This window comes from Theropithecus gelada, chromosome 11, assembly GCF_003255815.1.
Source record: "Theropithecus gelada isolate Dixy chromosome 11, Tgel_1.0, whole genome shotgun sequence".
Classification (NCBI taxonomy): Eukaryota; Metazoa; Chordata; class Mammalia; order Primates; family Cercopithecidae; genus Theropithecus; species Theropithecus gelada.
This window is the reverse complement of record NC_037679.1, coordinates 9,289,988-9,317,208: the sequence shown is the minus strand read 5'-3', so window position 1 is coordinate 9,317,208 and position 27,221 is coordinate 9,289,988. Positions and strand designations below refer to the sequence as shown.

The 27,221-nt window shown below is 49.9% G+C and overlaps 2 protein-coding genes and 1 pseudogene across 8 annotated transcripts; all 3 read right to left on the bottom strand.

Annotated features, from left to right (window-relative positions):
• Window positions 1-7,369: 7,369 nt before the first annotated feature.
• LOC112635265 lies at window positions 7,370-8,372 on the bottom strand (annotated as a pseudogene). The gene has a single exon (XR_003121884.1). The product of XR_003121884.1 is annotated as a developmental pluripotency-associated protein 3 pseudogene (transcript).
• Window positions 8,373-8,756: 384 nt separating this feature from the next.
• LOC112635266 (cytochrome c oxidase assembly protein COX14) lies at window positions 8,757-21,508 on the bottom strand. Of its 5 annotated transcripts, none has more exons than XM_025403317.1 (3): window positions 18,067-18,611; window positions 10,698-10,757; window positions 8,757-9,188 (listed from the first exon to the last, which is right to left on the bottom strand). In XM_025403317.1, the coding sequence occupies exon 3, from the start codon at window positions 9,178-9,180 to the stop codon at window positions 9,007-9,009; it is 174 nt and encodes a 57-aa protein (XP_025259102.1). In that variant the 5' UTR covers window positions 9,181-9,188; window positions 10,698-10,757; window positions 18,067-18,611; the 3' UTR covers window positions 8,757-9,006. The 5 variants fall into 5 exon arrangements, with proteins under 5 accessions (XP_025259102.1, XP_025259104.1, XP_025259101.1 ...); XM_025403315.1 differs by lacking the exon at window positions 10,698-10,757 and adding an exon at window positions 10,281-10,334 and having other exon boundaries at window positions 8,759-9,188; XM_025403319.1 differs by lacking the exon at window positions 10,698-10,757 and having other exon boundaries at window positions 17,861-18,611.
• On the bottom strand, window positions 19,054-26,561 carry GPD1 (glycerol-3-phosphate dehydrogenase 1). 2 transcript variants are annotated; one of them, XM_025403313.1, is made up of 8 exons: window positions 26,292-26,561; window positions 25,635-25,812; window positions 24,702-24,842; window positions 23,968-24,106; window positions 23,479-23,591; window positions 22,602-22,835; window positions 22,272-22,378; window positions 19,054-20,954 (listed from the first exon to the last, which is right to left on the bottom strand). In XM_025403313.1, exons 1-8 carry the CDS (start codon window positions 26,330-26,332, stop codon window positions 20,858-20,860), a joined length of 1,050 nt encoding a protein of 349 aa, XP_025259098.1. In that variant the 5' UTR covers window positions 26,333-26,561; the 3' UTR covers window positions 19,054-20,857. The 2 variants fall into 2 exon arrangements, with proteins under 2 accessions (XP_025259098.1, XP_025259099.1); XM_025403314.1 differs by having other exon boundaries at window positions 24,702-24,773.
• Between the last annotated feature and the right edge of the window lie 660 nt (window positions 26,562-27,221).

The following is a 27,221-nucleotide window of genomic DNA, read 5'->3' as shown; positions in this document are numbered from 1 at the left end:
GGACATCCAAGATGATTTACTTACCTGGTTTTGCCTGGCTATCAGTCGATGCTGGATTTTCGCTAGGAGCTCAGTCAGGGCTGTCAACTGAAGTGCCTGTACATGCCTCTCCATTATCTTGGGCTTTGCACAGGTGGCTAGGTTCCAAGAGGCAGGAAGCAGAAGCTGCTAGGCCAGTTAGGAGTGTTGTCTAGGCTGGGCATGGTGGCTCGAGCCTGTAATCCCAACACTTGAGGAGGCCAAGGCAGAAGGATTGCTTGAGGCCAAGAGTTTGGGACCAGCCTGGGCACAAGGCGAGACCCCATCTCTACAAAAAATTTTAAAAAGTAGCCAAGTGTTGTGGTGCACACCTGTAATCCCAGCTACTCTGGAGAATCAGGTGGGAGGATTACTTGAGCTTAGAGTTTGAAGTTACAGTGAGCGATGACTACACCACTGCACTGCAGCCTGGGCGACAGAATGAGACCCTGTCTCAAAAAAACAGTGTTGTCTAGTAGTGGCACCCATCACTTCCACTGTATGCTACTGATCAAAGTAATCACAGGGACTGCCCAGATGCAAGGCAGGGTGGTAAGACAGACTCTACTTCTCGATGAAGAAGTGACAAGGTCACTGAAGAGCAGTGGAATGGGAGACATTGCTGCAGTCATCTATGAAAGATTCAATATGCCACAATGAGGAAACCTAGTCTCAGAAGTTGTTTAAAAACAAAAAGGCCAGGTGTGGTGGCTTAACGCCTGTAATCCCAGCACTTTGGGAGGCTGAGGCAGGAGGACTGCTTAAGGCCAGGAGTTTAAGACCAGCCTGGGCAACAAAGGGAGACCCCATCTCTACAAATAATTTTTTAAATTAGCCACAAGTGGTGCCGTGCACCTGTGGTCCAGCTACTCAGCAGGCTAAAGTGGGAGAATCTTCTGAGCCTGGAGGTCAAAACTGCAGTGAGCCGTGATTACATCACTGCACTCCAGCCTAGGTGACAGAGTGAAACCCTGTCTCAAACAAAACAAAAACAAAAAACCAGACTGTCCATCCTAATCCTAAACATAATTACATAAGTTTAGTTAGTGGGTGATAAATGAAGTTCTTCGGACTTTAAATCCAATATTCATAGCCAGGCACAGTGGCTCACATCTGTAATCTCAGCACTCTGGGAGGCAGAAGCAGGCAGATCACCTGAGGTCTGGAGTTCAAGACCAGCCTGGCCAACATGGCGAAACCCCATCTCTACTAAAAATACAAAAATTAGCCAGGCACAGTGGTTGCCACCTGTAATCCCAGCTACCAGGGAGGCTGAGGTAGGAGAATCACTTGAACCCTGGAGGTGGAGGAGATTGCAGTGAGCCAAGATCGCACCACTGAACTCCAGCCTGAGTGACAGAGTGAGACCCTGTCTCCAAAAAATAAATTTAAAAATCCAGTATTCATGCAGGAAAATATTTTCAGTTCAGTAACATAGTCATTAAGTACCTACTTTATATTAGGCACTATGGCAGGAGCTGTAGACACAAAGATGAACAAGATCTGGTTTCTAGCCTCAAAGTGCTCACACTCCAGTAAGGGGGAAATAAAATACAATGTGATAAGAACTATTCTAAATTATTCTTGGCAAGGTGGAGGAAAACTTTAAAGTAAAGCTGGGCCATTAGAGTTAGGTGGAGTTTTGCCAGGCAAAAAAGCAATGGAAGGGAAGGGTATTATGTTTAGAAGAGACATGAGAGTATATGAAAGATATTAGTTCTAGCTTAATGCAGACTAAAATAAACTGAGACAAACATGTAGAAATGATAGATGAAGTATTTTCTTTTTTTTTTTTTTTTTTTTGAGAAGGAGTCTGGCTGTGTCGCCCGGGCTGGAGTGCAGTGGCCGGATCTCAGCTCACTGCAAGCTCCGCCTTCCGGGTTTACACCATTCTCCTGCCTCAGCCTCCTGAGTAGCTGGGATTACAGGCGCCCGCCACCTCACCCGGCTAGTTTTTTGTATTTTTTAGTAGAGACGAGGTTTCACCGTGTTAGCCAGGATGGTCTCGATCTCCTGACCTCGTGATCCGCCCGTCTCGGCCTCCCAAAGTGCTGGGATTACAGGCTTGAGCCACCGCGCCCGGCAGATGAAGTATTTTCTAAGCTGTTTTTTTAAAATGCATAGCAGAGCTTCCAAGAAAGACTAAAGACAAAGGAACTGAAAACTAGAGTGGACAGGAAAATAGCCAATGCAGTTACTGAGGGGATAAGGGAAATGTACCTTAAGGACTTGTTTTAGTACAACTAAAGACAAGACTGGCTCCAGGTAGGAAACTGAAACCCCCAGTTAAAGCTGGGACCCTGAAAGAGCGACAGCCTTACTGAAAGAGGGAAACCATCAAAAACCCACGCAGGTGGTAACAGGAAGAAGCAAGGAAGTTTGAATGCCTAGCCTTGTGGGATCAGGAGATTCTTAAAAATTCTGAATCCTGGGCCTGCACCTTATGTGAATTTTAGAATCTTTCTCAATGAGTGCACTTCCTGTATGGTCTGGAAAACATCACCACCCCCACCAAATCCCCAGCCAAGAAGGTGCATAAAAACTGGTCTCGGATCCACTGTCCACAGGTTTGCTCTGGGGAGACATGTGATGCAGGCAACATGGAACTCTACAGCCACCCACACCCTATAAAAACTCCAAAAGATTGTTTCAGTCAAACCTGCAACCCACGTAACTAATAAAATACTAGTATCCAGAATACATAAGGTACTGCCTACAAATTGTTTTTTCTTTTTTTTTTTGAGGCGGAGTCTCGCTCTGTCGCCCAGGCTGGAGTGCAGTGGCGCGATCTCGGCTCACTGCAAGCTCCGCCTCCCGGGTTTACGCCATTCTCCTGCCTCAGCCTCCCGAGTAGCTGGGACTACAGGCGCCGCCACCACGCCCGGCTAATTTTTTGTATTTTTTTTTTAGTAGAGACTGGGTTTCACTGTGTTAGCCAGGATGGTCTCGATCTCCTGACCTCGTGATCCGCCCGTCTCGGCCTCCCAAAGTCCTGGGATTACAGGCTTGAGCCACCGCGCCGGGCCACAAATTGTTTTTTCAAAGAAGACAACTCAATAGAAAGAAAAGTGGGGCCAGGCACAGTAGCTCACTTTGGGAGCACTTTGGGAGGCTGAGGTGGGTGAATCACCTTAGGTCAGGAGTTCGAGACCAGCTTGACCAACATGGTGAAACCCCGTCTCTACTAAAAATACAAAAATCAGCCTGGCACAGTGGCATGTGCCTGTAGTCCCAGCTACTCGGGAGGCTGAGAGGAGAATTGAACCCGGGAGGTGGAGGTTGCAGTGAGCCGAGATCGCACCACTGCACTTCAGCATGGGCGACAGAGTATCTTGGAAAAAAAAGTAGGGGTGAGGGGAGGATATAAATAGGAAAATCCCAGCGGGTAAACATACTAATGGCCAATAAATCAATAAAAAAGTCCTCAAGCTTATGAGATATCAATGATAGGTAAATTAAAATTAATAGAACCACTCAACACTAACAGAATAGGGAAATGCTGGTAAGAGTGAAATTCATATAACCACTTTGGAAAAGCAACTTAACAACTGGTAAAGCTAAATACCAGTAATATTTCCTCCTTTGGAGAAATTAACACATAGGCCCAAGTAAACATACAAAATACTCACTGCATTGCTATTGATTTATAAGAGGGAAAAAGTGGGAACAACCCAATAACCCTTCACTAGGGTAATGGAACAAACTGATATGCTCATTCAGCGGCATATTATACAGCAATTACAATGAATGAACTGTTTTCCTGTCAACATGGATGCATTAGTCTGGTTCTCCAGAGAAACAGAACCGGTAAGATATATAGATGAGAGAAAGAGCTTTACTATATGGAATTGGCTTCTATGGTTCTGGAGGCTGAGATGTCCCCAGATGTGCAGGTGATGAGCTGAAGACCCATGAGAGCCAATGGTATAGTTCCAGTCCAGTTCCAAAGGCCTGAAAGCCAAGAGAGCTGACGATATGAGTTCCAGTCTGAGTCCATGTCACAAGGCAGAAGGCTGATTTTCCACCTTAAAGACAGAGATTCTCTCTTAATCAGCCTTCGTGTTCTGTACAGGCAGGCCTTCGATGGATTGAATGAGGCCCAGAAATATCCTGATAGATACACCTAGAGTAAGACCAAATATGTGGGTTCCCTATGACCCAGTCAGGTTGACATGTAAAATTAACCATCATAGCCAGGTGTGGTGGCTCATGCCTGTAATCCCAGCACTTTAAGAGGCCAAGGTGGGAGGATTGCTTGAGGCAAAGAGTTTGAGACCAGCCTGGGCAACAGTGAGACCTCATCTCTACAAAAATAATAAAAGTAACCAGGTGTGGTGGTATGTGCCTGTAGACCAGCTACTCAGGAGGGCGAGGCAGCAGGATCACTTGAGCAGAGGAGGTTGAGGCTGCAGTGAGCTACGATCAGGCCACTGCCCTCCAGCCTGGGCAATGGAGAGGAGACCCTATCTCAAAAAAAGAGGTCTTGCATATCATGATAGGGAATCTGTTATGGACTGCACGTTTGTGTCCTCCTCAAAATTCCAATGTCAAAATCCTAACCCCCCGTGGGACAGCATTATGGGACAGCATTAGGTGGGCTCTTTAGGGGGTCATTAGGTTCTGAGGGTGGACCTCTCGTGATGGGATTAGTGCCCTTATAAGACAAACAAGGAGAGCTTGCTTCCTCTTTCTGCCATGTGAGGACACAACAAGATGACCATCTGCAAACCAGGAGGAGTGTCCTCATGATACACTGGATCTGCTGGCATCTTGATCCTGGACTTCCCAGCCTCTAGAACTATGAGAAATAAATTGCTATTACCATCTATGGTAATTTGCTTCAGCCACCCAAACCAAGACACTGACCTTGACCCAGTAGCCAGTGGTTCTCATCTATAAAGCCCAATACCTTTTGCATTTTTTGGTTTTTGGGTTTTTGTTTGGTTTTTTGTTTTGTTTTGTTTTTTTGAGACAATAGTCTCATTATGATGTCCAGGCCTGATTCAAACTCCTGGGTGGGATCAAGTGATCATCCCATCTCAGACTCCCAAGTAGCTGGGATTACAGGCATGTCCCATGGTACCCAGCCTTTGGGCTACTTTCTGTATTTACAACACACCCCCTACCTTTTTTTTTTTTTTTTTTTTTAAACTGAGACAGGGTCTTGGCTAGGCGCCGTGGCTCACACCTATAATCCCAGCACTTTGGGAAGTCAAGACGCGTGAATCACTTGAGGCCAGGAGTTCGAGTTAACCAGCCTGGCCAACATGGTGAAACCCCATCTCTACTAAAAATACAAAAATTAGCCAGGTGTGGTGGCACACACACATAGTCCCAGCTACTCAGGAGGCTGAGGCAGGAGAACCGCTTGAACCTGGGAGGCAGAGGTTGCAGTGAGCTGAGATTGTGCCACTGTACTGCAGCCTGGGTAACAGAGGGAGACTGTCTCAAAAAAAGAAAAAAAAGACAAGGTCTCACTCTGTTGCCAGGCTGGAGTGCAGTCGTGCAATCATGGCTCACGGTAACCTCTAACTCCTTGGCTCAGGCAATCCTCCCACCTCAGCCTCCCAAAGTGTTGGGATTACAGGCGTAAGCCACTGTGCGTGGCCTTACAACACTCTACTATCCTGCGCAGACTGATATATATTCTGTTGTATCAGACTCAAACACTAGCAGCTGTCTCAGCCATTAATGGCACGATTTTCTGAAATGGTGAACAAACTACTGTACAGTCTTGCCTCCATTTAGTTGCATGCCTGCAGAACTGCACAAAAAATACTTTGTTTTTATGTAAAAGGGAGTTAGGTTATATGCTCAGATAATTATTACATAAACTTTTTTCACCTACCAAATATCTAGGACATCTGATAGTTGTGCAGGACTTAGGACAATTCGTTGTACAAGACTACCTCAGGGGCCAGGTACAGTGGCTCACGCCTGTAATCCCATCACTTTGGGAGGCCAAAGTGGAAGGATCACCTGAAGTCAGGAGTTCAAGACCAGCCTGGCCAACATGGTGAAACCCTGTATCTACTAAAAATACAAAAAGTAGCCGGGCACAGTGGCGTGCGCCTGTAGTCCCAGCTACTCAGGAGGCTGAGGTGGGAGAATTGCTCGAACCTGGGAGGTGGAGGTTGCAGCGACGCCACTACACTCCAACCTAGGTGAAAGAGCGAGACTCCGTCTAAACAACCACCACCAAACCTGAATAGCTGTTTTGGTGTGGGATGGAGGGCCTTAAGCAAGTTTACATACTCAAAAGAAGAGGGTGAATTAGAAAAGGTAATTAAAGGACCAAGGTCCAAGCTTGGTAACAAGACAGATGAAGGCAGAGACTGCAGGTGCTGGTGAGTTGTTCAGGGGATCAGCTACGGGCATATGCTGGACAAGGAAGCAGTGCAGGCAAAGGGGGCTGACGGATGGGGGAAAAATGGAATCAAGAGACCTGAAGTCTCCAAGGTCTAGAGAAGTAGAAATGAGAATATAAGAAAGTTTGTCAAAAAGGACTAATTTGATGCTGGGGTAGGAAAGGTAATATTTGAAAGTGGCACTGAGGATCTTGGAGAATGATGACCCTACTGTGGGAAAGCAGAGCAGGAGAGCCCTTGGTGACACAGTGGAGATGGGAGTAGAGGGGTTGAGGATATAGGAAAGTTGGTATGCATATATGCGTGGATGGATTTTGGTTGGCAGGGTCTCTGTCACCTGAGCTAGACTGCACTGGCACGACCATAGCTTACTGCAGCCTCAGCCTCTTGGACTCAAGTGATCCTCCAACCGGACTACAGGTATGCATCACCATGCCTGGCAAATTTTTCAAATTTTTTTGTAGAGACAGGGTTTCAACCATGTTGCCCAGGCTGGTCTCAAACTCCTGGGCTCAAGGGATCCTCCTGCTTCAGCCTCCCAAAGTGGTGGGCTTATAGGTGTGAGCCACTGTGCCCAGCCGAAAGTTGGTGTTTTAAAATTATAGAAGAGGTTTATGAGCAGGGGCAAAGGTCAGCGCAGTCTGCACATGAGTGTATGGGAGAGGACAGGTGTCCAGAGGGGCTGATATTCTGGTCAATCACCAAGAATGAGGTGAACCAGCTGAGCCTCAAAGCTCAAAATGGAATGGTGGCAAGGATCTCTCACTTCCTAATGAGGTCTTGAAAGCATTTTGTTTTCTTTCAAATCCTTTTCACATCTCTGCAATAAAACCTCCAGGTAGGTTTCCTGTGCAGTAGCACAGTGAATCTATCCTTATGCTCTACTACACCCACTGAGCTTAAGGAGGTGAACTGTTTTACCATACGCTACCCAACGGCCCTTCCTCTTGGGAACTATCCTCCTTTTTTTTTTTTTTTTAAAAAAAAGGTACTCAAATGTCAACTTTATTATTTCTATATAAACACCTTTTTGTACTGAAAACCATAAAAATAACAAAGTTTGCTGTGATTGCAATCCAAATTTTTGAAAGCCAGAAAATCTAATTATGCTATAGCCAAACTACCTAATGCTTTCTTTATCCACAAGTAACTTTGCTTCAATTTCTTGATGTTGGGTTTCATCTCACTGACTTTGGGCTTCTAAGACACATGGGAATACTTATGTCATCTTTGGGTCAAATCAAACAGTAGAGCTAAAGTTATTCAAATACATTCAAATGACACAGATCCCTTACAAATTACTAGTATCACAGTAGGAAGAAAAAGATACAGAAGAAAAATACATCCTAGAACTCATTAATATTGTTGGTGTATAGTCTATACTAGCATAGAGTAGCTTTCACAACCTGCTATATAAAATTACCAGCAAGAAGAAAAAGGTGCAAGAATAAGTTTTATGACTGAAGTGGCTTGGTGTCATAATTCCCTATTCTAGCATTCTCAGAAGGATCCCATCCGTTGGACACGCAGAAACTGCAGGGACATTTGAATGGTCTTGATTCCTTCCTAACTCCCTTAAGCCCAGTGTTTGTTAGTATTCTTTCACGCGTACGAACTCTGCCGAGTAACATGCATCTGAATCTTGCCATCCTTTCTCTCTGCACAGACAGCAATGTTCTTACTCCTCTCCTCCTGTAAATCAAGTCATCTCTGATTTCCCTGAGGACTGGTGCTCTTGCAGCAATTCCATCTATCACTCGATGGAGTGAATCTTCTGATAGAGGGGAAGGGGATTCGTTACTGGCGTTGATAGTCAAGTTACTAAGGTTCTTTATCAACATCTCAGAACAGATTTCAGAGGCCCCTGAATCGTCCCGAGAATTTTCTTGGGTCAGCATTTGTGAAGACTCTGGGATGGAGGTTGGATTAAACTGCTGTGATGGGTCCATCTGCGTCTTGAACAACACTAAGCTTCTCCTGGATCTTTGAAACCGGGAACTATCCTCCTTTGCTGCATGCAGTTTGATTACGGCTGTCAAACAAGGGCCTCTACCCTCCTCGATGTAGAGGTGCACATGTGGCCATGCTGGCCAGAGTAACCAAATACCTAGATCCAGTAATCAGCCCAGGAATGGGCACTACCCAGAGAAAAGCTTCTCACAGAATTCTTTCAGGGGATTTATATAAATCCTGGGACAATCTTTCCTCTGAGATCATGAGGGTAGATACTACCCCTGGAGCTGTACATCACCCACTTCACGGGTGCTAAGGGCTCGAGATATGGTAATCCAGTCTATACCCAGAAAACTGGTAGACAAGGCTCCCCTTTTGTGGTTCATACACTATTTGGGTAAACAAAAAACACCAAGACACAGACATGGCAAAATATTTAATGTCTGTAGGTGTACCTCACATTCACATTGCTATTATGATTCAACAGCCTCCATAAACTGTCAAACTGGCACAGACTGGCAGAACCAGAGAAATTACAGACACTTTCTTCCAACAGAGTTTGAAAACCATCAACGCTCTAGTCCTGTTGACCTGGAAATGGTGGCAGGTGAAGTCTCTCCACAGCATGCCTTGGACCTCTCTGCTCAGGAGAAAAAGCCCCCAAGTTCTACAGGATTCCTGAGGTCTTCTGTTCTTCTGCCGCCTGGCGCTGGGCCCTGCGCTGCTGGAAATAGTGGTAGATTCCGACACTGCAGAGGTACCCCCCATACGCAGTAAGGAGCATCATGGAGGTAGAGAAGGTCTTATAGCCAATGTCAGCTAGCTGCTTGCCAGTTGGCATCTTGTCTCCTACAAAGACAGATTGAATTTAGACCTGAGGATAAGGCCTCATCTGCACGGCCCATCTCCCTGTTTAAAGCCATTCCATATCTTCTGCACCCTTCTTGGTCTGTCTGCACTCTACACTGAATGGCCCCTATATCTAAGTAAAGTCTCATAAGGATACTGGAAGATATCATTTAGGAACTCTATGATTCAAAAGGACAAATAAAATCTGCGTACAAGATATAGAAACAAGCCTGGAACCAGGTGCCTCTGAATGTCATCAAAGCCAACACTTGGCCTTCCATGCCTGCGGAGAGAAGTAACGGGCATGGACCAGCCTGGACTGCTGGGGTTTGTTTTGTTTTGAGACAAGTTCTCACTCTGTTGCCCAGGCTGGAGTGCAGTGGCGTGAGCATGGCTCATTGCAGCTTCGATCTCCTGGGCTCAAGCCCACCCTCCCACCTCAGCCTTCCAAGTAGCTGAAGCTACAGGTGTGTACCACCACACCTGCCAGTTTTTCTATTTTTTTGTAGAGACGGGGTCTTGCTATGTATGCTGCCAGGGCTGGTCTTGAACTCCTGGGTTCAAGTGATCCTCCCACCTTGGCCTCCCAAAGTGCTGGGATTCTGTACAGGCGTGAGCCACTGCACCAGCCAGGGCTGCTCTAACTGGTAATATTCAGCAAGCATCAGTTTGTCTAGCTAGGAGGGAACTAATGGAGGTAGCAGAAATGAAATATTTGTAGTGAATTATTCTCTCTAGGAAGATCAAACGGGAATCTTTCAGGCAATATTCAATTTGTTTCCCCATAAAAACGATCTTATTCATGGTGGTTAGCTTTCCAAGTCAACATTAAAGCTTGTTTAAGCCATAATATAACGGAAATAGTGTCAAAAGTACTTTTATATTATTTCAATTATACTTAACCTTCTACAGCATTAATTCTACGTTCTAAACCCAACACTAAGAACCTATCCCACAGGCTAAAAAGAAACTTACTGAGTCCCCAGCAAATTGTTAACTCATATTTGCATGAGATAAATTACCTCTAATTTAACTGTTCCCTGGATATTCCAAGCTAGGAAACAAGAGAAAGTTTAGTAGAGAATCCCTTACCTGGAACAAAATGTCCCTCAATTTGGGACCATGAATGTGTTCGTAGGTGATACTCTGTTGAGGGAATTGAAAATAAAAGATTGACTGAAATCAGTGAGATAGGTTTCTTAAAAGTCAAGAACACTACCTCAATAAAAAAAATATGTATTTTATATATGTAATATATATAATATATATTTTATATCATATATATTTTTTTTATTGAGACAGAGTCTCACTCTGTCCCCCAGGCTGGAGTGCAGTGGTGTGATCTTGGCTCACTGCAACCTCCGCCTCCCAGGTTCATGCCACTCTCCTGCCTCAGCCTCCCGAGTAGCTGGGACTACAGGCACCTGCCACCACACCCGGCTAATTTTTCGTATTTTTAGTAGAGACGGGGTTTCATCATGTTAGCCAGGATGGTCTCAATCTTCTCACCTCGTGATCCACCCGCCTTAGCCTCCCAAAGTACTGGGATTACAGCATGAGCTACTGCGCCTGGCCAAAAATACACATATATATATTTAAAGAAACAACAATCAGAGCATGGTTTCCGTCAAGGACGGGGTGGGGGTATGTGCAAGCTGCATGAAGACCGACAGAAATAGCAGCGAAAGGCAAGACTGTGTTCAGAATGCCAAGGTGGGACAGGGCGCAGTGGCTCACGCCTGTAATCTCAGCACTTTGGAAGGCCGAGGCGAGCGGAACACCTGAGGTCAGGAGTTCGAGAGCAGCCTGGCAAACATGGTGAAACCCTGTCTCTACTAAAAATACAAAAATTAGCTGGGCATGGAGGCACTCGCCTGTAATCCCAGCTCCTCAGGAGAGTAAGGCACGAGAACTGCTTGAACCTGGGAGGCGGAGGTTGCAGTGAAGTGAGATTGCGCCAGTGCACTCTAGCCTGGATGACAGAGTGAGACTCCGTCTCAAAAAAAAAAAAAAAGGTTAGGGTATGGTGGCTCACGCCTGTAATCCTAGCACTTTGGGAGGCTGAGGCGGGCAGATCACAAGGTCAGGAGATCGAGACCATCCTGGCCAACAGGGTGAAACCCTGTCTCTACTAAAAATACAAATAATTAGCTGGGCGTGGCAGCGCACGCCTGTAATCCCAGCTACTTGGGAGGCTGAGGCAGGAGAATCGCTTGAATCCGGGAGGCAGAGGCCACAGTGAGCCGAGATCGCGCTGTTGCACTCCAGCCTGGTGACAGAGCAAGACTCCATCTCAAAAAAAAAAAAAAAAAATTAGCCCAACATGGTGGTGCACAGCTGCGTCCCTGCTACTCAGAGGCTGAGACAGGAGAATCTCTTGAACCCAGGAGGCAGAGGTTGCAGTTGAGCCGAGATTGCATCATTGCACTCCAGCCTGGGCAACACAGCAAGATACCATCTCAAAAAAAAAAAAAAAAAAAAAAAAAAAAGCCAGGGTGGAAGCCAAGAGGGGAGGACCCAAACATCAACCAATTCTTCAAATACTTCCTTATTTTTCTCGCTGCCATACTAATTCTAGTTACTGCCAACAACCTTTTCCAACTCTTCATTGGTTGGGAGGGCGTAGGAATCATATCCTTCCTGCTAATCAGCTGACGACACGCTCAAGCAGACGCCAACACAGCAGGGACCTTCGGACCAGTCCTGAGGAGCCTCGAGAGAACTGGGCTCCAATAAGCCTGCCAGTGAGGCCTAAGAGGACTCTATTTTTAGTTTTGGCAGCTTGCTCTCCACTTACTGGCTCTCAGCACTGTAGGCAGAGACACTTAAAATCCCGCCCCTTACCACAGCCATGTGCACATACACGCCAAAGCATACACACAAACAAAACAAAGTCGAGAACCTGGGCAGGGCACGGTGGCTCACACTTGTAATCCCATGCTTTGGGAGGCCGAGTCAGGAGGATCACTTGAGGCCAGGAGTTTGAGACCAGCCTGGGCAACATAGTGAGACCCCATCCCCACAAAAAAAATTTTTTACATTAGCCAGGCATGGTGGCATGTGGCTGTAGTCCCAGCTACTCAGGAGGCTGAGGTGGGAGGATTGCTTGAGCCCAGGAGGTCGAGGCTGCAGTGAGCTGAGATCGTACCACTGCACTCCAGCCTGGGTGACAGAGTGAGACCCTGTATCAAAAAACAAAAAAATATGAAAGTAAAGCTCAGGATTCGCTGGTTTAGAGGGGTCAGACATAGGTACAGACATGTAAATGCTTCTCAGAGTAAACCCTAAGGGCTGAACATTGCCTTTGAAGCAGGCCTTGAGTGCGGACCCCAAGCTGAGCTGAGGCACAGCTTCTTTGAAATATAATCCCACTATGGAAACTGATATTAAGTAAGGTCAGAGGAAGAATAGTAAGTGACACAAGTTCAATATGAGAAAGGACTGTGTTCAGGTTTGAAATCTGAGGTTCTGAGGTTTGAAATGGCCCCAAGCTGTGCATGCAACAGTGAACAAAACACACACCCACGAAGTTGGACATTAAGGTAGAAAACACACACACCATGGAGCTGAATACTAAGCACCCTGCAGCCTTCAACTTCCCTGTCACTTATTATTCCTATTCCCACTCATCACCCTAGCTAGATGCTTAACAATTATAGGACCACCTCTTCCAAGGGCTGGAGGAAAAGAGCTGGAAGCATTCACCAACCAACAAAAACAGGATGGTACAGCTTGGCTAGAAAAGTGACATAAAACCAACTAACAGACAATCCTGCTGTCTACAACCTTACCTTCCCTCTCGCATCTTAATCCATCCTATGGTCTTCCCTAATACCCAATTAGCAACAACTCTTCAGGCTGGGCGCAGTGGCTCACACCTATAATCCCAACACTTCGGGAGGCCGAGGTGGGCGGATCACCTGAGGTCCGGAGTTCGAGACCAGCCTGGCCGACATGGCAAAACCCTGTCTCTACTAAAAATACACAAATTAGCCGGGCGTGGTGGCGATGCCTGTAGCCCCAGCTACTCAGGAGGCTGAGGTAAGAGAATCACTTGAACATGGGAGGCAGAGGTTGCAGTGAGCCAAGAGAGAACCACTGCACTCCAGCATGGGGGACAGAGCAAGACTCCATCTCAAAAAAAAAACAAAAAAACTTCTTCAGATTCTGAGCTAAAGCAGTGGTAGCAGTAGAAATGGAAAGGACAGATGCAGAAGTTACTTTGGAAGTAGAAAAAGATTTATCAATGGAATGGATTAGGGCAAAGCTGAAAATATTAATACCTCCAAGTTAGGAAACTTTATAGATTGGGATACTATTAACAGAAATAAGAAATGAGAGAAGAGGTATGTATCACTGTATATACAGGGTGGTGGCAGTGTCCATTAAGAAGATCATGTGGCCGGTGCAGTGGCTCACACCTGTAATGCCAGCACTTTGGGAGGCAAAGGCAGATGGATTGCTTGAGCCCACAACTTTGAGACCAGCCTGGGTAACATGGTGAAACCCTGTCTCTACAAAAAATAACAAAAATTAGTGCGGTGTAGCAGCATGCACCTGTAGTCCCAGCTACTCAGGAAGCTGAGGTGGGAGGATCGCTTGAGCCCAGGACGTAGAGGTGTAGTGAGCCGAGATCATGCCATTACACTCCAGTCTGGGTGACAGAGAGACCCTGTCTCAAAAAAAAAAAAGAGGATCATGAGCTGGGTTTGAACATGTTAAAATTATGATGCTCAGCCAGGCATGGTGGTTCACACCGGTAATCCCAGCACTTTGGGAGGCTGAGGCAGGAGAAATCGCTTTAGCCCAGGAGTTCAAGACTAAGCCTAGGCAACACAGCAAGACTCCATCTCTATTTAAAAAAAACAAAAACAAACAAAAAAAAAAATGGCCGGGCACGGTGGCTCACGCCTGTAATTCCAGCACTTTGGGAGTACAAGGTGGGCAGATCACGAGGTCAAGAGATCGAGACCATCCTAGCCAACATGGTGAAACCCTGTCTCTACTAAAAATACAAAAATTAGCCGGGCATGGTGGCGCGCACCTGTAGTCCTAGCTACTTGGGAGGCTGAGGCAGAAGAATCGCTTGAACCCAGAAGGTGGAAGTTGCAGCCGCTGTACTCCAGCCAGGCGACAGAGCGAGACTCCGTCTCAAAAAAAAAAAAAAAAAAAAAAATTAAGATGCTCAACACAACATTCATGTGATGATGTCTATTAGGTAGATGGAAACACAAATTTAGATAGATCTTAGAAGGGAAGCTATGTTTCAGATATACATGGAGGTAAAGAGCAAAACCAAAGCAGAGGATAAGGACAGAAAGAGAGAGGCCAAGGGAGCAACAGTTTGAAGAAGGCAACAATTAAGGAAAAAAGGCAGGTAGGAAATTCCAAGGCCGGGCACAGTGGCTCACTCCTGTAGTCCCAGCACTTTGACAGGCCAAGGTAGGCGGATCTCCTGAGGTCAGGAGTTCAAGACCAGCCTGACCAACACGGAAAAACCCCATCCCTACTAAAAATACAAAAATTAGCTGAGCATTGTGGCACATGCCTGTAATCCCAGCTATTCAGGAAGCTGAGGCAGGAGAATCGCTTGAACCCAGGAGGCAGAGGTTGTGGTGAGCTGAGATAGAGCCACTGCACTCCAGCCTAGGCAACAAGCAAAACTCCACTTCTCAAAAAAAAAAAAAAAAAAAAAAATTCCAGAAACACCTGGGTTTTTTTTTTTGTTTGTTTGTTTTTGTTTTTCATTTAACTACATCCCCCTTCCTGGTTGAAAATCACTGCTGTATCAAGTCACTGCCACTGATGGAGGTGTACTGTATCTTTCCAGTGTGTTAGGCTAGAATAAAAATTGAGAACCATAGCTGGGTGTGGTGCATCCACCTGCAGTCCCAGCTACTAGGAAGGTTTGGGTGGGAGTCCACGAGTTTGGGGCTGCAGTGAGCTGTGATCACGGCCCTGTACTCGCAGAGCAAGACTGTGTCTCTAATATAATAATGATAGTAAAGAAAAAAAAAAAAAAAAAAAGGCTGGCCGTGGTGGCTCACGCCTGTAATCCCAGTACTTTGGGAGGCAGAAGTGGGCGGATAACCTGAGGTCAGGAGTTCGAGACAAGCCTGACCAATATGATGAAACCCCATCTCGACTAAAAATACAAAAATTAGCCGGGCATGGTGGCACATGCCTGTAATCCCAGCTACTCAGGAGACTGACACAGGAGAATCACTTGAACCCAGGAGGCGGAGGTTGCAGTGAGCTGAGATCGCACCACTACACTTCAGCCTGGGCAACAGAGCAAGACTTCGTCTCAAAAATTAAAGAAAAGAAAAGAAATTGGGCACCACTACTGCAAAGTTAACTACTATGAAGACTGGTCAGATAGGAACACTGAGTGGGAACGGGTGACGAGATCACCAGTAAGCCTAGGATTCCAGACAGCTGACTGCACTGAAGTGGAATAGGTAGTATAAACATCAAGTAAAGAGCAATATAGACATCAAGAGCACAGATTCTTAGGCAGAGCCCCAGCAGGCCTATGAACCCCGCAAGATTCACGTGTCTACCAGTTTTCCAGGACAGAGAAACATTTTTACAAGAATCACAATCCTCTTACCCCAAAGATAAGTACTGATGGGAGTGACAGGACAGCAGCTTCAGAAGGTAACAAAATTAAGAAAATTCTACTTTTGTTTTGCTTATTAATGAGAAAGACCTAAATATGCTTTTGTTTTGGTTTTTGTTTTGTTTTGTTTTTGAGATGGAATTTCGTTTGCACCCAGCCTGGAGTGTAGTGGCACAATCTTGGCTTACTGCAACTTTCGCCTCCCAGGTTCAAGAGATTCTCCTGCCTCAGCCTCCCCAGTAGCTGGGATTACAGGCATGTGCCACCACGCCCAGCTAATTTTTTGTATTTTTAGTTGAGATGGGGTTTCACCACCATGTTGGCCAGGCTGGTCTCAAACTCCTGACCTCAAGTGATCTACCCGCCTCAGACTCCCAAAGTGCTGGGAATATAGGCATGTGCCAGTGTGCCCGGCCCAGAATATGTTTCAAAGGGGATGAAGGTGGTGGCTAAACTGAGGATGCAAGAAGTGAGGTGGGCAGGATAGAACCAGATAGACGATGGCCTAGGAAAATATGATATGCCCAGGCCGGGTGCAGTGGCTCAGGCCTGTAATCCCAGGACTTTGGGAGGCCAAGACAGGCAGATCACCTGAGGTCGGCAGTTCGAGGCTAGCCTGACCAACATGGAGAAACCCCATCTCTACTAAAAATACAAAATTAGCTGAGCATGGTGGCGAATGCCTGTAATCCCAGCTACTCCAGAGGCTGAGGCATGAGAATCACTTGAACCCAGGAGGCAGAGGTTGCGGTGAGCAGAGATCGCGCTGTGGAGATCGCGCCACTGCACCCCAGCCTGGGCAACAAGAGCAAAACTCCATCAGAAAAGGGAGGGAGGGAAGGGAGGGAGGGGAGGGAGGGAAGGAAGGGAGGGAGGGAAGAAGGAAGGAAGGAAGGAAGGAGGGAGGGAGGGAGGGAGGGAGGGAGGGAGGGAAGGAAGGAAGGAAGGAAGGTTGGTTACATGCATGAGTAGAAGGATTAATCTTGGAAATAAGGGAAACTTTTGAGGTTAGCAGAGGAACACTTTCATCTGAGGGGCATCCATTTTCTCAATAAAGCACAAAACACTGGGTCTCCGTTATGGAGTGATAGGGTTGGGCTGCAGGTTTCAGAAAAATGGGAAAAAACATAAAATCATTACAGAAAATGTCTTAGGGGTGCAATTTGCAAGGGTTATGGCTCTTCTCTTGTTCTGCCTTCTAAACACAGGGGGACCTCAAGACTTAGGTTTCTCCCCTGGAAAACTCATTCCCTCAAATGCATCTATCATCTCGGCTTAGATTCGCCCGTTTTAAAAAATTTGTATAAATGTATGGGTAGAGGTGCGATTTTGTTACATGCATACATTGCACAGTGGTCAACTCAGGGCTTTTAGGGTATCTATCCATCATCATTTATCTACTTTTTATTCGGCACTTAGAGAGTAGTATCGGCCTGGTGCGGCGGCTCACGCCGATAATCTCAACACTTTGGGAGGCCGAGGCAGGAGGATGGCTTGCACTCATAGCGAGACCTTTTTTAAAAAAGAAAAATCTTTTTTTTTTTTTAATTGCCCGGGCTTGGTGGGGCACACATGCAGCCTGAGCGACAAAGCAAGACCCTGTATGATATAAATAAAATAAAACATACAATAAATACAATACAATAAAATACATAATGCTACCGAGGCCGCTAAAAAGAACATGGCTTCTGTCATACAGGAGCTTATGGTCTGATGGGAGAGGCACTGTGAGAGTTCAGACAAGAGCTCAGAGACACGGTGGGGGCTTGAGAAAACTTAGCAGAAAAGGGTAGGGGTGGGAATCAGGGTGGGAGTGGAACTGTCTTTTTAGAAGGGCGGGCTGGAGAAGAGCAGGGAGAGCATTCCAGGAAGTGAATGCGGTCAAGAGGTGGAGCTGGATAGCCGATATGCACGAAGGGTGCCCCGGAGAGCCACTTATCAGGACGCAGAGGTCTATAAAGGAAGGGACATTTGGAGTAGTCGGAGCGTGGAGGGCCCAGGCAGGACTCGAGGTTTGACAAGATTAGTGTTGAGCTCTAGCAAGGCGGACCTACTGCTGCGAGGAGTTTGGGCTTGGGCTTGGGCAGGAAGCAGTGCGGCTCGCGGTCCGCGACACAACAGACGCGGGTGACTGAATTCAAGGGCACCAGGCCTGAAGACTGGGGGATGGGAGGACGCGGCAAGCGGAGGCTGACTCAGGTGGGCGCGCAGGCAGCGGGACTGGCAGCCCCTGCTCGGCCCTAGCCGGCGGCGTACCTGGATGCTGCAGCTCCTTCGCGACCAACCGAGGCCTCCTCAGGCAGGCAGGGTCTCGAGGCCACTGTCTACTCAACTTCCCAGCACAGCCAAACGCAGCACTCGGAACCAGATACGTGAGGATAGCGTCCCTGGACAACCCTGAACGCCTCAGCTATTGGTGTGGAAACCGACTTTCTCCCGCCCACCTGCCGGGTTAGCCTCTAGGATTCGGCTTGCAGCGCTAGAAAGGGAACTGCGCATCAGACGCGGCACAACTCCGCCCACTAAGGCGGGAGTCAGCGCCGGCCGTCAGTCCAGCTGAAGGCCGGCATTGAACTTCCGGCTTCCGGGCCCGTTATCCTTACTACGCATCCTCAGACGCGCTGTGGTCTCGGAGAGGCCCGCTGAATTCTGGGGGCTGTGGTTTCGCTCCCTCGAGGGAGGGTCTTTGACGAGCCAAGCTCTGGAACCGGAAGTTTTAGGATGCTAAATCAGAGTCAGCCAATCCTCAGCCTACGGCGCGGTGACGTCTCCAGTAGCTGGGTAGATTCTCGGAGCCGGCCCTCTGGAGGTGAACCGCGCGCCCCCTAGAGCCAGGCTGTGGGCCGAGTCCAGGTAGGGACCCGAGGGGCACCGCCAGGCCCGGACCGCCAAGGATGCGGCAGCTTGGGCCGTGACCAAGGAATGGGCACGAGGGATGAGTGTCTAACGTTTCTGCCCCGTGTGTGACCTCTCTTCTTTCAGCAGGCATGGTAAAGCCCCTAAGAAGCGCCAGGAAGGCTGGGGTCAGCTTGCGGCGAGGGCGGGAGGGGGAGCTGGCGGCAGAGGGGAGAGAGAGGAGGGGACTGAGTGGGCACCGCCGCTGACCCCTGGAGTGGCTGCGATTATGGAGGAGGGATTTCTTTTTTTCATTTTTCCTACGGTAAGAAGGGAAACATACGTGCAATGATACACACCAGCACACGCACTGCCATATGCACTGAAGCTCCCTCTCCCAACTCTTCCTGTTTCTGGAAAAAACACACTTTATTGGGTAGACAAATAGGCCTGATGGGAAGACCTGAGTCACAGTGGACTAGGGTAGTGAACAAAAGTAGGCAAAGTGTTTGAAGCTTCCCCTTTGCCCCCACCTTAACCTCCTGGGGAGGCAGCTCTGGACACTCAGTGTCCAGACCTGGGCTCAGCCAGGCCTGGGGTGACTGTGCCCCTCACTCCTGCTGCCTGATCTGGGCGGCGCCACCCTTCACTGGTAAGACAGCATTCTCAAGGGCTAGGCGCAGAGAGGAGCCCGCCTCCGTGGTTCGTTGGAGAGTAAGAGGGTTTTAGCATAATGCTGGCCAGAGCCAGTGTGCCAGGTGCTTCCACACAGGAAGCCGAGACCCCTGCTGGAGGGGGCGGGAGCCTCTCGGGCCCTCCGGACTATTTATAGCTAGAGGCCCAGGCTGCTGACTTGTGACATTCCCCTGCTGCCACCCCATCCTGGAGCAAGGCCAGTGCAGAGCACACTCCTCCTCCTCCTCCCCTCCTGTTCTTCCCTCACCCCAGGGAGTAGGGTGGTTTTGATTTTCTTCCTCCTCCTTGAGTTTCCTAGCTCCAGAGTTGCTGGTGTGGTCAGTATCTCATGAGAAGGCCCTCATTCAGCAAAGAGAGCTGCCCTTGGAATATTGGTGCCCACCAACATAGGAACCTGCTCACCCTTCCCTACCGTTCATCAGCCTTTGGGCCACCCTTTGGCCTGCTGGCTTCCAGATGCCAGGCATGGGTTAGCTGGTTACCCTGGCCGGTCTGGAGCAGCTGAGGAAGAGGTGCAGGGTTTGGGAGGAAGAAAAGGGTGGAGTCAGGGATGTCCTCTGGGGAGATAGCACAGGAGGGGCTCAGCTGACACCTCACCCAGCTGGAACTACTGAGAAGGGAGGCTGGGTGAATACAAAGGTCACAGGGAGCCGAGTGATCTGAGCCTGCTGTGAAAGGTATAGCTCCGTCAGCAGATTAAGTTCCTGCTCCCCAAAGAGGGTGCTGGTGGGGAGGGTGAGGGAAGGCTTGGAAAGGTCACACAGAGTAGGGAGGAGCTGGCAATGAACTAGGAACCGGGAAGTCCCTGGGGAGAATGTCAAGCCACTGGGCTAGAGATGCCAGCATGGCAGCAACTCGGGTGCCAGGGCAGCCTGGGGGAGGGGGAAAGGGGAGGACCAGAGGTTTCTGAGGACACAGATGTTGCTAGGACAAGCTAGAAGGGGTTTGTTTGAGATCTTTGTATTTTGTTAACAAACACTGAGATCCATTGAAGCTGTGTGGGTCCTGGCAGAGGTCAGCAAAGGGGTCCCTGTGGTCTGCATCAGCTCAGAAGCCCAGACTCCTCCCTGACAATCCTTGCCTCATCCCTCCTGTGGCTGAGATACTTCTTCAGCCCTTTAACAGGATTCCTGGTCTGTGTGAGACAGCCACTGGCAGCCCCTGCCCTGCTGGCCTCTCCCCCAACCCTTCCCCTCATACATCACCCCCGCCGCCAAGCAGGCAGCGCTGGAGCTTGATTCCATCCCTCCCAGAGGACACGGAGAAAGCCCCACATCAGGAGAGGGACAGGGCAACTGCATTTCTGGCAAATGTGGTGGCAAGAGGCTGCCAGAGGCTTGACAGTTCAGAATCTCCAGGTGCGTAGCTGGGCCCCATAGCCTCCTATCCTCCAGTGAAAAGATGCAAAGAGTCTGCTCCCTGGGAGTTCTGGAGATCCTGGTGACTAGGTACCGCAGGCTTCTGGTCTCCACTGGGGTAAAGAAGTGGCCTGGCCTGGCCTGGGCCCTGGCCCTACTCACATATGTTCTGGATGATTCTGCAGGCAGCGGATGAATTCACCCACTGGCTGGCCCTCGTAGCACACCTTGTACACAGCCATGAACAAGGGAAACCTAGATTGGAGAGGCAAAGGCTCAGCTTAGCCTCCCACTCCTAGTCCACTCTACCCCCACCCCCACTCACTACCTAACCTTCCTGTCCCCTGCCCTCCCACCTTGGAGCTCAGGGAGGCTGGCTCTGAATTTCTACCTGCTGAGAATGTGAACTTCCTAGCCCTGGGTTTAACCTCAGATTGCTGATTGCCCTGCTCCCTACCGTGTTGAACTGGCCTGCATGATTCTCTGGCTTGGATTTTTTGTGCCAATTCGGCAATGCACTTTTGTTGTTGTTGTTGTTGTTGTTGTTGACACAGAGTCTTGCTCTGTCACCCAGGCTGGAGTGCAGTGGCGTGATCTCAGCTCACTGCAACCTCCACCTCCCAGGTTCAAGCGATTCTCCTGCCTCAGCCTCCTGAGTAGCTGGGATTACAGGCGCGCACCACCATGCCTGACTAATTTTTGTACTTTTAGTAGAGATGGGGTTTCGCCATGTTGGTCAGGCTGAGCTCGAACTCCTGACCTCGTGATCCACCCGCCTTGGCCTCCCAAAGTGCTGGGATTACAGATGTGAGCCACCGTGCCCAGCCTTGAGCAACGCACTTAACCTCTCTGAGCCTCAGTGTCACCGACTGTAAAATGGGGCCAGTATAACAAAGGAGTGAAGATATGATTGTGTATGTAAAGATGTAAAGATGTAATTAGGTATGATGTGAAAGTGCTCAATAAATACCCATTTCCTTCTTCCTGTCCTTTTGCCCAGCTGCTCCCTTTTCTAGACTTTACCCTGACTAGTCATGAGTGGATCTTCTGAACCTGTTTCATACTCTTTTCTTCTAGGAGTCTTTCTCAGACCAGCACAGCTCTGCTCTGGTCAGCCCAGTCACCCCCGCTGTCTTTCTGAAAAGGAGCACCTTGAAGCAGAGCCCATCCTTCTCCTTACACCTCAGCACCCAGAACAGGATTCAGGGAACAGATGGGTTGGCCTTGGGGGAGAGACTCAAACTGGGGGTGATGGACAGAAGTGGGATGAGCTTATTCCTGCTGCCCCAGAGCTCCAACCCCAGAGCAGAGGACAAGGAAGGAAGGGCACAAAGGGATCCAGGTAATGTAGTGTGAAGAGCACTAGACTGGAAAGAGTTCAAATACCGTGAACTAGCTGGGGGACAGTGGGCATGCCAGATTCTGCAAGCTCTGGACTCTGTCTGAAACATAAGGTAACACTCCCCTCTCTGTCCACTTCACAGATTTGTGGCAGGTTCAGGAAGATGATGAACAGGGCGAGCACTTCTGGCCGTGGCTCCCTTAATCAGTGGGGCTGTGGCCAACACTTACTTGTCCACCAGGCCCTTGTGCTGGAGGATGCTATGTAGCTCCCGGGCTGTCTCAGGCCCCTGCAGTTTCTGCCCATTCAGCATCTCTTTCTCCAGCTGCTCAATGGACTGTGCAGAAAACAGGATGAGTGGATGGAAAGGGGAGAGAAGAGTTGTCAGTAGGGGGTGGAGAGACTGGAGCTCAGATGAGAGTGGGGTCTTGGGAGGAAAAGAGGGATGGGGATATTCACAACAGTCTTAATGTTTGTGCTCCAGAGATGCCTCCTGCCAAGCACCTCTACCTGGATACCTACAGGGCCCCCACTCTGTTCTCCCTTCTCCCAGGGCCCACCTTTCCTGTACGCGCAAAGGCCTCAGCCACTTTCCGGTTCCGCCCTCCATAACAGGTAGTGATCAGGTCAGCAACACCACAGCTCTCCAAGAAGGTGGCAGAGGACACAGGGCCACTGCAGAAGAGCTTGGCGAAGGCTATCATCTCCATGAGTCCCAGCCGGATCACTGCCGCCTTGGTGTTGTCGCCAAAGCCCAGGCCATCGCAGAAGCCAGCACCCACGGCCACTACATTCTTGAAGGAGTGGAGGTCATAGGTGAGAAAAGACCCCCTCCTGTAGGCCCCATGTGGCGCCCCCTCATGCTCTTTTCATCAGCCAGGACACCCACTGCATAAGTGAGGTATAGTGTGTGGGCTTTTAGAAGCTACTTCCGCCTCTTGGTTCCCCCCTTGCTGCACCCCCTTTCTTAAGCCCTGCCCCATACTCCCTCCTTGAGGACATTTTCTGAAAACCACTCTTCTCTCTAATTGACCTTCACATCTATGACCATTCCATTGTATAGCCCTCAAGTCAACAGCTGTCCAGGATTCATAGTTCTGGCCATTTGTCTGTCTGGGTGTCATGGATGTCTTGTCTCCCATTAACCCGGGCATCTCCTTGTCCCCCTAGACCACCTCCTGGAGCCAGAGGATAGGGAGTCCCACACAGGGCTACAGTGGGAAAGGAGCAAGGGGGTCCACGGTCTGTTGATGAACAATCAGCCGGCCTGAATGGCCCTGGCCTTGCTTCTGCAGCTCCTCCTGTATGGATGGGACATGGTAGGAAAGGGGAACCACTGCTCAATAGTGAGAGCCTGGAGTGCCTGCAGGCAGAGCTCAGCTAGGCCTCCTTTGGGGCCTTCTCCTCACCCCATAGCTGCCTCTGTGCCCCTCTCACCTTTAAGGCTCCACAGATCTCTACTGTGTCCACCTCTTGCACCACTGTGATACGGAAATTGGGTGTCTGCATCAGCTCTTTCAGAAGTTGTCCCTGGGCCGGGTCCTTGCAGCCTAAAGTGAGGAGGGGGCAAGGCTTTGAGGGAAGGACTCTGTAAAAAATATTTATTTTATAGAGATGGGGTTATTTCTCTGTTGCCCAGGCTAGACTCAAACTCCTGGGCTCAAGCGATCCTCTCGCCTCAGCCTCTTGAGTAGTTGTGACCACAGCTGTGCCACTGCACCGGCTCTCAGGGAGGGCTCATCACTGTACTTCCCTAAGCAGGCCCTGCAGCCCCTTCCCTGGGGCTGTCCCAGCCTCCTTCACCTCTGATGCTTGGATCTTCCTTTCTCTGCCTTATGGGAAGGAGATGGCTAAGTGGGGTTGGGGCAGTTTGGGGAGGGGATGCAACTAGATGCACTGTGTATGTGGGTGGCAGGGGGCTCTCACCAATGGTTGTCTCACAGAACTTCTCATCAGCCACCTCGCTGGCAATGTTGGCCCCCATCAGCACACTCATGGGGATGCCGAGGCGCTCCCCAATCACTTCGGAGATGAGCTTCAGCCCACTGGGGCCCTCGTCTATCCCCTGAGCACAGGATAGAGCTCAGGCCAGGTGCCCTTTGTGCCCATCTGCGGGCTTCTGCCCAGAAATTCTGTCCTTTCCAAATCCATTGCTCATCTGTGTCCCTCCCCACAGGTCCTGCCCCATTCCTAGCTCAAGTTTGCTGTGAGGAGGCCAGACAGCATGTGACAAACTGCCCTGCCACATACCCTCAACCAATCTATCTCTCCAAGGCAACAGGTCCCCCCCACATCCCTAGGCAACTTCACCTGACTGCCCTAACAAACTGCCATTCAGTGACCAGTCAGTGCTCCAAACCAGCTACTCTTCACACTTCTCAAACCAGCCTGCTTCTCATATTCCCCAGGCATTCCTTTACACCTCCCAAACTCCCTGAGAGACAGGACCTCCAAACCAATCTCTTGTCTCCTCCCTTCAGCCTCCCTTCCAGTGACCCCCAGCACCTCACTGCTTTCCTAAGCCTCTCCAGAGTCAACTTCCTCTCTTCTCCGGCAAACTCTTGACCTCCGTCTGCCATTTCTGTTCTTGCTTCACCCACCCTGAACCCCACAACGGTGAGCCGCACCCTCCCCCATCCACATGAAGGTGTCCCTGGCACCTTAATAAGAGACATGCCAATGGTGTTTGCCTTCAGGTGGCCCTTGAGCTGGTCACAGATCTTGCGGATGAACTGATGGGGCACCACAAAGATCAGGATGTCAGCATCCGCTGCAGCCTGGACCACATCTGGGACAGCCACCTGTGGGAGTGACCAAGTGCTCGCGGGCCTGGCAGACCTCCCCTAGCCACTGTGGAACCCCATTCAGGAGATCTGGGAGCCAAAGAGTGAGGCTGGTAGGGGGCAGGAAGGCTTGTTTGAGACTGAATCTAGAAGGACTGAACTTGGAGGAATGACACTCTACTCCCTCCCCCCAGCCACCACGCTCTCTCCCTCCAGCTGTCCTGGGCTCTTGAGGACTCCTGGAAACCTCATCCCAGCACTCTCCTATCCCTTGGCTATGGGACAGTGCAGGAGGCCAAAAGCAAACTGGGCTTGGCAGAAGAAAGAGCTCAAATAAGATTTCATCACCCAGCTCCTCAGGGACCCCAGCTGGAAGGGGGAGCCTCAGCTTTTCTGCTCTCTTCCCTGCTTCCCCTTTCCAGGTGGGGAGAACCACGTGGGTTTGACCAAAGACCGTAAGTCCAAGGAGCAGCCTCCAAGTCGGCTAATCACTCAGTGAATAAGTAACAGGATTAGTGCCTGAGGCAGGCACTACCGGACCCCAAGTCTGGGAGCCCAGTCTTTGGCTGCCATGGAGACCAACTTGTTCTCCCATCCCTTCCCCACCCACCCGCCTGGCAGCCTGTGAGGGGAAAGCACAGGTTCTCCTCAGTGCTCAGGAAAGGGCCCAGAGCAGCCCTTCTGAGACCTTCCCAAGTCCTGCCGCACCTGAAGTGGCCCCCTCAGCAGGAGACACCTGTTGAGTAAGGTCGGCTCCGACTCCTGGCCCTCCCTTCCTCTCCCCGTTCCTTGCAGGGTGTTGGGGCTCACCACATTTGGGGGCAGCTTGTGCCCTGGCAGGTATTTGACATTCTCATGCTGCGTGTTGATGATCTCAGTCAGCTTTTTGCCTCCAATGTCTTCCTCAAACACCCACATGGTCACCCGTGGGTCAAACTGTGCCAGCTGGGCTGCATTGCCACCCACGATCTTGGCGATGGCTGATCCCCTGGCAGGAGGGGGAGCCCGGGAAAGTACAGGAGTAGGGAACAGTGGCAAGAGTTGGGGCAGCGCCCCACCTCAGGATCTCACAGCAGCCCCCTAGGGTGTTCACCCCTACCTTCCTTATCACCTCCACTCCCATGTCAAACATGTCCCCAGTGACCTGGCAGTAGAAGGGAGACTCAGTCTCCTCACCCTTTGCTACTAGAGAAGGGAGCCCCACTTCCCATCTTCCCACCCCCAAACTCAAGCAGCTCTTCACACGGAGCGCTCTGGAGACGCCTTCCCATGGTGAACAGGTGCAGCTGCCCAGGCGGGCGGGGGCCAGGAGAGGGCCGGGCACCCTCTGTCCTGTGCTGCTGTGATAGAAGATAGCAGCAGGGGCTGAACAGGAACCTGAGGGCTTTTCCCACCCATTCTGCCTCCTACCCACCTCTGTCCTGGGGGGCCTACCCTTCCTCCATATCGCTTGACAGAGCCGCTTACCAGTTCCCGGAGCCTACAATGCAGACTTTCTTGCTAGCCATGGTGCCGCGTCTCTGCCTGAGCCGGCTCAGTGCCACACTCCCTAGCTCCTCTGCCGGCTAGGAGCATTTAACTCCACCACACGTGGGTGCAGCCAAGCCCCGCCCTCCAGGGGTGGGTGGGGAGGCTGGCGCCCAGGGAGATAGAGTCTGGCAGAGCCAGGGAAAGGAGAGACAGGGTACAGACAGGTGGGGAACAGGAATGGGGCAGAGACTAGGCCCTGCTTTTCCTCCTGGGCTCATCGGCTGACAGTGCTGGCAAGCTTCTTCCCTTGGTCCCAGCCCAGCTTCCCACCCCCTCCCCACCATGGTCTCATTTTGAGGTCTGCCAAGAAAATAGCCCAGATAAGGAGCAGGTGACTGGTCTCCCTCACTCCCTTCTGTCTCCTAGCATAAAATAAATTGTATTTAGCTTCAGTAGCAGCTAGGGGAATGCCTTTCAGAGGTAGGCTCCTCCATGACTCCCTATCCCACACCCTGCCACATACCCTCGCAGGACCCTGTTCCACAATTCTGTCCTTTAGCAGGCCCACGCTAGCTGCACTGCAGGGCTGGGGTGGGGGATGTGGGCCCACTTCCCGCCTCTAAAGATGAGGCCACATTAAGAGGTAAGGGCCAGCCGGGCGCGGTGGCTCAAGCCTGTAATCCCAGCACTTTGGGAGGCCGAGACGGGCGGATCACGAGGTCAGGAGATCGAGACCATCCTGGCTAACACGGTGAAACCCCGTCTCTACTAAGAAATACAAAAAAAACTAGCCGGGCGAGGTGGCGGGCGCCTGTAGTCCCAGCTACTCGGGAGGCTGAGGCAGGAGAATGGCGTAAAAACCCGGGAGGCGGAGCTTGCAGTGAGCTGAGATCCGGCCACTGCACTCCAGCCTGGGCGACAACGCAA

What these genes read in the sequence shown, in the direction of transcription:
- LOC112635266 (XM_025403318.1), bottom strand. Translation starts at nt 9,180, where the DNA reads ATGCCAACTGGCAAGCAGCTAGCTGACATTGGCTATAAGACCTTCTCT.
- GPD1 (XM_025403313.1), bottom strand. Translation starts at nt 26,332, where the DNA reads ATGGCTAGCAAGAAAGTCTGCATTGTAGGCTCCGGGAACTG. An exon ending in ATTGTAGGCTCCGGGAACTG is followed by an intron (nt 25,813 to 26,291) that starts GTAAGCGGCTCT and finishes CCCTCCTGCCAG; the next exon opens with GGGATCAGCCATCGCCAAGA. An exon ending in GTTCTGTGAGACAACCATTG is followed by an intron (nt 23,592 to 23,967) that starts GTGAGAGCCCCC and finishes TCCTCACTTTAG; the next exon opens with GCTGCAAGGACCCGGCCCAG.